General features: G+C 44.5%; 1 protein-coding gene across 2 annotated transcripts; it reads left to right on the top strand.

The window, feature by feature from the left end:
• The first annotated feature begins 2520 nt into the window (after nt 1-2520).
• Nucleotides 2521-9908, top strand: tsen54 (TSEN54 tRNA splicing endonuclease subunit). Of its 2 annotated transcripts, XM_023836929.2 has the most exons (11): nt 2521-2961; nt 3516-3674; nt 3823-3886; nt 5471-5554; nt 6329-6427; nt 6515-6567; nt 7025-7126; nt 7571-8163; nt 8306-8366; nt 8997-9110; nt 9299-9908. In XM_023836929.2, exons 1-11 carry the CDS (start codon nt 2900-2902, stop codon nt 9447-9449), a joined length of 1542 nt encoding a protein of 513 aa, XP_023692697.1. In that variant the 5' UTR covers nt 2521-2899; the 3' UTR covers nt 9450-9908. The 2 variants fall into 2 exon arrangements, with proteins under 2 accessions (XP_023692697.1, XP_023692695.1); XM_023836927.2 differs by having other exon boundaries at nt 6329-6567.
• The last annotated feature ends 21 nt before the right edge of the window (nt 9909-9929 follow it).

The following is a 9929-nucleotide window of genomic DNA, read 5'->3' as shown; positions in this document are numbered from 1 at the left end:
CTAGTTATTGGGAAATTGTAATCGGAGTGTGTTTTTGCATACATATGAGTTTAAGCTGCTTGAGTAGTCAGCGCGGTAGTGATCAACCGTTGACTACGTATGACGTGTTTTGTCTGCCATTCTCTAAGTACAAAGGCAACTGTACACTGACGGAAGAGAGCAGTACACTTATAGAAAACAAACCTCACGGTCACATATGAACTTAGAGGCGCGACCAATTGTTCTGAAGAATTTAGAGATGTATTTAAGACGCATTATAACTGTTACTTTTTTCTGGACATTGATCACCAAAATAAACTTACTCTCGGCGAACCTCATGAAGGGAATGGTTTTAGGGCGTAGTCCAGGTGACTTTGGACTTAAATTCGACAACCTACACTTGCACGGCACCGGCCACGAGACGGGCGCCCTCTGTCGTTCACTTTCGTCTATGTTATGGAAGTGAATCAAAACACGGGTCATGAATCACGAGCTACGTCCAAGTTAACCAGCCTCGCCATTCAGAATTAACCTCGCTAGAACCGCGTCAACTAAACATAAAGTACAGGCGGCGGGGAAAAAAAGTGATTTGACACTTTTGCATATGTGCTCTTAGAGGTTGCTCTGATGTATTTGTCAATATGTTTTATCATAAATGTTACCTTGTTTGGACATGAGCACATTAATATGTACTGATGTACATACTGTGTAGGATGAGTTACAGGATATTAGAAATAGCATAAATAGTATTAGAATGTCCTCAATAGATCGATACCCTATCGTTAAACTGGTCACCAAGGGCTACCCTTAATTGCGTTTATTAATTTTTAGTTGATTGTATTGAAAGTTCTGGAGGGCATGTTTGTGACATTATTGTCCCTCTGAATTGCATGTCACATCGGACATAAATGTCTGCTTAATGAGTAAAAGGTCTGGGGAAACGAATGGAAACGCGGACTTGAGCACCCGCCCCTTTCCTCCAGGATGCCTCAAGTGCCCTTTCCTTGGGTTTTTTGTTGTTGTTGTTTTTTTTTTTTGTTTTTTTTTAATGTTTATGTGCGTATGGAGCCCTGTCTTTGCCCCTCAACAATAAAATGTAACTATTAATCTCAATTTTGCTAAATAAAAGGATCTGGCTTGCATCAGTCACATGAGTGCCATTAACCAATGCTCGGCCTTGAGGGCAGAGCGCGCTCGTTACGAGCCGGGTACGAGCTCGCAAAGTGCACGCGCATTTTCTGCAGGCTGGGTGGTGCGGAGCTGGAGGGGAAGCAGGCAAATGAATTGGAAGGTGCAGACTGCAACAAAACAGTAAATAGGGTGTACAGCGCACACTATAGTCTATAACAACAAATGAATTGAAATAAATGAGCGTGCTGTTTGTGCAACAGCGCGACAAACATTACCTGTCCTTTTATGAACTGCACAAGTAGTGGTGGTCATTAACTGCTAGCTAACTGGGTAAGGGTGTTACAAGGGGGTCTGTAGCTCTGTCCACCGTTTTAGGGAACATGTTTTGTTTTAAAGTAAGTTACAGGACTTTTCCCTTCTTTTCTGGAGGGCTTTTATTTCACTAAAAACGATCTAATATGGATATCCACATACTTCCATATTAGATTCGTCATGAATGTGAGTTGTTGTTATTCAGCCTGTTCTATCTTTTTTAACTTTGAGCACCCGCCCCTTTAAACGTCTCTGCACGGCCCCCCGTACCGTGAAAATCTGAAGTAACTGGCATGTGCCACTAGGGGTAGCGTCTTTGGAATAGCTATGATAGCATTCGTTACACATCAGGTTTTCAATCGTTTTTTATTAATGAATGGTAGATATTGCATTCACGTTTTATCAGCAGTGTAATGCTTACAGTGATGTGAAAAATACGCTTATACAAAGCGTTGGATTATGAGCGCACTTCCAGCCATCGTATCTCCCCTGCAGCGTGATAATCTGAAGTAACTGGCATGTACCACTAGGGGTAGCGTCTTTGGATGAAAAACAATACCATTTTATTGCCATAACTTCTTTGTTTTGTCATTAAGTAACAGTAGGAATCACGTTCACATCTTCCCACGTATTATGTTTCCATTAATATAGCCTAATAAATACTACAAAGTGATGATTAAGAGAACTCCCACTGACACTTAAATTGCTAATGATTGAATATTGGTTTGTTTATACCTTCAGTGGCACTCAACGTGCTGCAACGGGATAATCCGCCAAGTCAGACTGCACTACGAGACACTGCCAATACGTGCATGCCAGACGTAACAGTACAGTTCTGCGCTGTCCCATGACAGTTCCGGTGTTCTGTCGATATATGCTGCCTTGTCGAAAAATGCTACCGTAGTGCTAATCGATAGCCCTAACCCTAACTCTTACCCTAACCCTAACCCCCCAAAACCCCTAAAACCCTTACCTTAACCGTAACCCTAACCCCTAAAACCTAACCCTAATCCCAAAACGGTGGAACTGCCCATGCGCAGAAAGGCTCGATAGCACGTCTCGATAGGTAGTATTTTATGACAGAACACCTGTTTAGTCACGAGACACTGCCTGTACGTGCGTGACACTGTCATGGAAAACGTAACAGTACAGTACACTTTGTGCTGTAACCCCTTCTCCTAAACTGGTTATAATGATAAAACACAACTAAAAAAGCAATTGTGCATTCTTCGCTATGAAAGGTAATTCGTCGTGTTATTAATACACGATTCTTGCATGTTGTCACTGATTTCGATTTCCACTCGGAGTCTAGTTGTTTTCCACTGGCATGTTGCCCGGATCAATAATCAGCACCTGCAGTACGAATGTACTGTATCCGAATGTCTTTGCTTGGACCTGTTGAATACGACAAGCGGCGTGGCCGTAATGCGGAGGCTCTAGGACCCCGAAGACGGAGCACATCTTTACACTTTTAAAGATGGCGGAATCCAATACATCTGTTTCCTGCTCTTCGGACAATTTTTACAGTGAATTACTCAGGTAAAGTAATAATTTACATTTCATTTCTAATATCCCGACTCACAAGTTAACTGTTTGCGTCTTTTACGTGATTCTCTATTCTCCTTAATAAAAGATGCTTTAATCACAGTTAAGTGACGGAACGTACGCCGACATTCAGAAATACCAGTATGTTAACAGCTGAAGTTTAATTTACTTGGGTAAAGCTGTTTCATATAACAGCTAAGGTTTTCTGTTAGCGGGTTTATCACTATGATGTCTGTCACAATAATACGGTACTGAACTGGGAAGTGTTTACAGCGCTAGTGCACATGGCGTAGTGAATACATCTTTACTACATGCTGTTTGCTAGATGCTCCGCTCACTTAACTATCTGACGAACTTTCTTCAGAAATATTTTTCATCTTTTCTTAACTACCTTGATTTTTCCCATCCTTTCTTAACCGACTTAAGAAATCTTTTTCATCCTCTGGTATGCTTTCCTCTATTCACTAACAGAAGTGATGTCCCTTGATCGAATTCTGTAGTCGGTGCGCTGAAGATGGTCCATGCTGATCATTCTCCTTTTAATGCAGCCCCTCCGAGCTGTTCGCCGCGCGCTCACGGAGCCACAAGATACCGGCGCGCGGCCAGAAGGAGTTCCTGCCGGACGGGTCCGCGCGCCAGCGCGAGAGGCTGCAGCAGAGCCTGGAGGAGCACTGGAGCCTCATCTCAGAGGAGCGTGTGGAGAGGCTGTGAGTAGCCTGGTTGGCGGGGGATCCTTCCCTCATGATGACATCACTGCACCACATGCATTTTTTGATACAGTGATGACATGCTTGACATCAGACACCTTTGTGGTTGTGTTGGGTGAGGGAGACATTGTTTTGGTTTTGTGTACAGAGGAGCCCTGGTCAAGGGTGAATGGATTCCCAGCAAGAATGTGGTGGTGTTGAAGTCACCAGCGGTAAGTCCTCCTTCTGACCCTTGTGCTTGTGTCAGACCGCCATACTGACATCCTTACTGGAGGCGTTCAGGGAATATTAAAGAGAAGTCAATGAGGATGTGAGGGGAGGGGGTCATATTATGCGATGATAAATTCAATCAACAGGAAAATAATTGTGATAGCTAGCAATACATTTCCATTCCATGCAGTATAATATGTGGTGCAGCCCAACTGTCCACTTGGGTAAAGGTATGATGTGCGATTTATGCAAATGGGCCTCCAGCAACATGTTAAAAAGCCTTTTTTATATATAATTCTGTCATTTCAGTGGCTTGGGATCTTTCACTTGTGTTTTTGTGTGTGTGTGTGTCTTTGTGTCTGTGTGTGTGTGTCTTTGTGTGTGTGTCTTTGTGTCTGTGTGTGTTTCCATTACATAATGATCTTTTCCATTCTGCTGTGACATTGGCTCAACCAGTCAAACCAGAACAAAAACTCACTGAAGTGCAGACTGGTGACTCATTCAGTGTTTACCTTTAATATCCACTGGATAAATATTTTAGCCTTAGCTTGATGACTGCATCTTACGTTAGCAAGATAAGTTTGGTGATAATTAATGCAGCTAGCGAATTACTTACATAAAAACCTATTAGTTGGGGGGCGCAATAAGTTATCGTAGATAACTATATCGAAGAGAACTCTATCGGCAGTCTATCGCTCATCCTGCTAGTCCCCGATGTAGAGGGTTGAATTTCGGACCGTATTTTAAACCACTGAAATTGTGGCAGCGTATTTGAAACAGCGAAAATAACGGGACAATATTGTAAAGCAGAAATAAGAGGACTGAATGTTACTGCTTGAATAAAAGACATGGAAGATATTCAACTGAATTTGTTCTTTTGAAATTTATTTTGAGGCTAAATTAAATTAACTGAATTCATGTGGTTGAATTATAAACATGCACTTTAAAATACGTATGTTTTGGAACTTAATTTTGGATTATTCGATAAGTGTAATTCAACGTTTTTTTCATCAACGACTTTTGTCATTAACTTACTTCCACACCCCTCTTGGTCGTCGACTGCGAGTGACGTCACCCCCCATACAATCACGCCCCACAGTATAGACCCATCCCTGACCCTTGTAAGACATGGGAAATACAATTGCAAATGGACTTTGCTTTTTCATTTGAAATGTGGCAGTCAGTGTTCGTTCGCGAAAGCGGAAAAGCAAACGGTCATGCAAAATTTGTAATTGCGTTTGAATTATGTCACACTTTATGCGTCCACATATGGAAAATGCAATTTGCAACTCCTTTTGAAAACTATCCGGGATTTCCCTCCATAACTATAAAAAGTACTGTCTTACCTTGTTTGTATTGGCCTGTAATATCACAGCTGGACGATCAACATAATTTATATTTTAAACAATTTATGTTATAAAGATTGCTGTTTACATGTAACAGTAATAATGAAAGTTTTGAATATTGCATAAAGTGAAGTACTGATTGATTCTGGCTCTAGTTTGAGTTAAAAAGTCACAGCCATTTACTGCAGTGAGTAATGCTGAGATATCTTTGCTTTTATGTGATTCCTGTCCTATTTGCAGGGAAAGTTTTGGCAAACCATGGGATTCTCTGAACACGGGAAGCAGCTTCTGCTCCCCGAAGAGGCCCTTTACCTCATGGAATGTGTGAGTAACTTAGAAAACTGCTTGGATTAGAACCCAGCAACGTGGAACGCAGATCCAGGAGGGAACCCGTGCCCTACGTGTTCCTGGAACTGAGGGGGTATAGAGACCCGTATCTGTACATGGAGCCATGGAGCCAGGGGGGTCCCATACCTGTACCTGGATCGTTACCCATACCCATATCTGGGGGGGGACCCGGATTTGGACATGGACCTGTGCCCATACCTGTACCTGGATCGGGGGGTGCCTGTACCCGTACCCGTACCAGGACCTGGATGCGGGGTGGACCTGTGCCCATACCTGTACCTGGATCGGGGGGTGCCTGTACCCGTACCCGTACCAGGACCTGGATGCGGGGTGGACCTGTGCCCATACCTGTACCTGGATCGGGGGGTGCCTGTACCCGTACCCGTACCCATACCTGTACCAGGACCTGGATGCGGGGTGGACCTGTGCATTTTTCAAATGCAAACAGTCAAGTAGATATGACTTTATGGTCCCCTTATGCCCTGCCCCCCCCCCCTTGTTCATATGTGTTCTGTACACAACAGAGGTAGAAAGTAAAAATCCAGACCAGGATTTTGTCTCAATCAACCAGTTGAGTATCTGTGACTGACTCATTATGCTCAACTGGTTGGTTGAAAGAAAATCTTGGTCTGGATTTTTACTTTCTGGACTTGAACAACTCACCTCTGGTACCCAATACAAGCTCTGATTGTGCCAGTTTAAGAATAAAATTCATGTCATCATGGTTCTCTCTTGCTTTCTGTGGTCCAGGGCAGCGTCCAGGTGTTCCTCCATGATCTGCCTCTGTCCATACAGGAAGGGTACGAAATGTTTCTCTCCAAAGACACCGTGAATTTGCAGCAATACCAGGTGAGACATGCAGCTGAGAGACGTGAGTGCAGAGGTGCTCTCCCACTCAGACTCGTGCCGCATAAAGCCGCTGTCTCTTCCCTGAAGGTGTTTAGCCATCTGAAAAGGCTGGGCTATGTGGTGAGCAGATTCGACCGCAGGTAATACGTGGGCACCTAAGCGAAGGCTGTCAGTGCACTTCATAGACATGCATAATACCATTTATTCTCTGAATTATGACTGATTCCAGATGGGAGTTTATTTATTGGGAGCACCAGATCTGAGACGTGTCATGTCATGTACAACACTACCTATTTTTATCTATTTATTAATATTTTTTCTTGCAATATTTTACTCGTGAAATGTTTGTTTCACCGCAGTATTGCACGTATATTCACTCACTTTTTCATATATTTATCTCCATAAATTATGCTTATTTCTTTATATATATATTTTTTTTATATATGTTTTCGTGTAGCTGTGCACTGTGCAGTTTGTAATTACAGTTTCCACCGAGATAATAAAAGTATTCCGATACTGATGTTTAAAATATTGTCGACCTGGCCCAATGTGTGTGTGTGTGTGTGTGTGTGTGTGTGTGTGTGTGTGTGTAAACAGCACCGTCCCATCTCACTATGAGAGACAGCTGAACCTTCCCCCAGAGCGAGACGGCCATGGAAGGCAGCTCAAACGGAAACGCAGCCGGAGCCCCTCATCCCAGTGAGTTGAGGCCTCGTGCAGAAGACGGCGTTTCTGTGCACTGTACTGAACTCTTTGTATTAGATTGACAGGGTTGTAATAGGAATCCATATTTATGATGCAACTGCATATATTTCCATATTTATACATTAACTTTGATAAATAGCATGTTTTTTGCAAACCATATCAGTGTTGGGAAAGTTACAGAAGTAATCCATTACAGACAGAGGTGGATAGTTCAGGTCCAGAAAGTAAAAATCCGGACCAAGGTTTTGTTTCAACCAACCAGCTGAATACTCTATGACTGTGACTTTATACTCAACTGGTTGGTTGAAACAAAACCTTTTTCTGGATTTCTACTTTCTGGACCTGAACTTTCTGTGACAAGTTTGAATTTTCTTGAGTAATGAACACATAAGCCTAGGGGAGGGGCCTATTTCACTGACCTGCTGCCTGATTGGCTAGGCTGCCTGATGGACAGGGAGGAGTTGCGGGAGAATCCCTAGAGATGCGTGGTGGTGAGACCAAGAGCCAGAGGGCCAATCCAGAGGACGGGGCAGCGGGCTTATCCGAGCCAGAGGCAGAAAGAATGGTGGAAGACGTCCCCGTCCCCAGCGGGGTCCCCGAGAGGAGATGGTGGGTGGAGGGGGGAGCGGATCTCCCGCAGAGCCCAACGCGACCCCGACACCGCGGCTGGGTCTGGGAAACCATCACGCTCCCCGACCTGGGCGCCCACAGATGCCAGCCTGCCCTGGCCGCCCCTGACCCATCCCTGCTGCCCGGGCGGCTCTCAGTGGGCGTCTGCGCCATGGAGCCCTGGCTGCGGAGGCTGAACCTGCGGCCAGAGCGCCTGTCACGACGGGAGAGAGAGCGGGAGAGAAGCCGGTACCGCCGCGACGTCAACGACGACAGGGAGGTGCGGCACTGCCGGAGCTGGGCAGAGTACCACGAGCTGCGGAGGAGGAGGCGGAACCGCCACGGCCGCCGCAATAGGCCGGAACATCTGTGGGAGGGAAAGGTCACGCCCCTTCTCCAGCCAGGACAGCACACCACGGCAGGTACGTCCCAGGTGTGGCTGTATCACACAGCTGCTGTCCCCATCCTGACATTTCACCTTAACCGCTGTGGAATGGAGTGAGAACATGATCAGCTTAGATGCCGATCAAAACCTGCTTCCTTTCCCCTCTCTGCTGTGTGCAGGGGACGTCCTGGATAAGATTGGCGTCGTCGGAGCTTCCCGTCTGCTGGATGGTGCGGCTGGGTATGTGTAGAAGTGGTGTCTGTGCCAAATCAGCTTTCTGAGTCACATTCACGGGGGGTCGGGCTGAGTCACATTCACGGGGGGTCAGGCTGGGAAGATCCCCAATAATGTGAAAATTCAAGAATAGTACTTGGACTCTTTATCAAAAATGCTAAATTAAAGGCACTGAAAAGCTTATGCGAGATTCTCGGTCACAAAGACAGCTGCTGAGACGAAGATGCATGGCTTTAACATTAACGGGACAGTATGTACTTACACTAACAAATATTAAATAAAACTAATATTTATAATATTATTTTATGTGATCAAAATAATTTGTATTGCATATATATTAGCTTATATGTTATCTGCGAGTGTCTGCTGTCTTTCAACAAGCTCCAGAAATATTCACATTGAATTGTTCATGTCCAACTTTCACATAACCAAAACCAAGCGTGTCAAACTGGCCAGTCTGGAGGAGAGACTGTATTGGCCTTTTGCCCTGTAACCGCTGCCTTGGTCCCTTTGGGTCCCTTTGGGTCCTGCTGTGTCCCATGTGATCAATAGCTGGCCTGGCTGTTCCTGTCTTTTAAAAAAGTGCAGTATTTAAATGGAAATAATTAGTTTTACATTTGATGCCTCTCTTTGCAGATTAGAAGACTCTGAGGGGTGGAAGATCAGCTTCGATGTCTTTCAGCCTGACACTGTGGCAGAGTTTAAGAAGTCGAGCCCGGGGAAGCCTTACTCCCGTCTGTGTGTGTGCAGGTAGGCCTGGCTACGTGGCCTGGACCGCTCGCTCCCGCCTGACCGACTGGTGCCTGTTGAAGGCCTGCTGGAAGGAATGGCTGAAGTGCATGGTTTTGCTTCTCCATTTCCTATGATGACCCCAGTCATGTGACTTCCCATGATGACCCCAGTCATGTGACTTACTGCTTCCTTGGTTTTCCCCCCAGTTTTGAAGGCCCTGTGCCTGACCTGCGGGTGCTGAAACAGCTGGCTTTCCAGAGTGGGGATGTGCCGGTGACCTTTGCAGTGGTGGACCATGGAGACATCTCCTTTTACTGCTTCAAGGACTTCCAGCTGCCAACTGATACTTCACACTGACACTTTGTCATCCGATTGCCAGTCAGGCCCAATGAGAGTTCGGTGCTTAGATGACCATTTAAGGAACATTTGCCAAAGTGACCTGGAATACTAGGCTTTCCTTGAGAAAGCAGATTTTTTTTTTTTTTTTTTAAAAGAACTATTAGATGTAGGTCATCCCTGATATTTCTCATTTTTTGTAATCTCTGCACTATATGAACATAATGTTGTTTCTTAAGTTCAGCAGGATGGAGGTTGACAAAGGGGCTCTAGGATTCATTGTGCAGCAGTGTGTATTTAAGCTTTCTCTGGATGTGTTGTATTCCTAATGTCAATAATCTAGTTCATCAAAAGCTAAGCATCACTGAAGGTTACTTTTATTATTTTATTATTATTTTGTAAATTTTATTCTTTTGAATTGGGATAAACTGGGTTAGTTTTTTTCAACTGGACTTTGGGTAATAAATGCTTTCAGAATCAGTATTTTTTTTAATTCACTTG

The sequence above is a fragment of the Paramormyrops kingsleyae genome, chromosome 22, assembly GCF_048594095.1.
Source record: "Paramormyrops kingsleyae isolate MSU_618 chromosome 22, PKINGS_0.4, whole genome shotgun sequence".
NCBI lineage: Eukaryota > Metazoa > Chordata > Actinopteri > Osteoglossiformes > Mormyridae > Paramormyrops > Paramormyrops kingsleyae.
This window is presented reverse-complemented; position numbering and strand designations above follow the sequence as displayed.

Bases quoted from the DNA above. Each gene is read 5' to 3' on its own strand.
- tsen54 (XM_023836927.2), top strand. From the start codon at position 2,900: ATGGCGGAATCCAATACATCTGTTTCCTGCTCTTCGGACAATTTTTAC. The intron at 3,675-3,822 runs GTGAGTAGCCTG...TTTTGTGTACAG, and splicing joins GAGGAGCGTGTGGAGAGGCT to AGGAGCCCTGGTCAAGGGTG. The intron at 6,568-7,024 runs GTAATACGTGGG...GTGTGTAAACAG, and splicing joins GTGAGCAGATTCGACCGCAG to CACCGTCCCATCTCACTATG.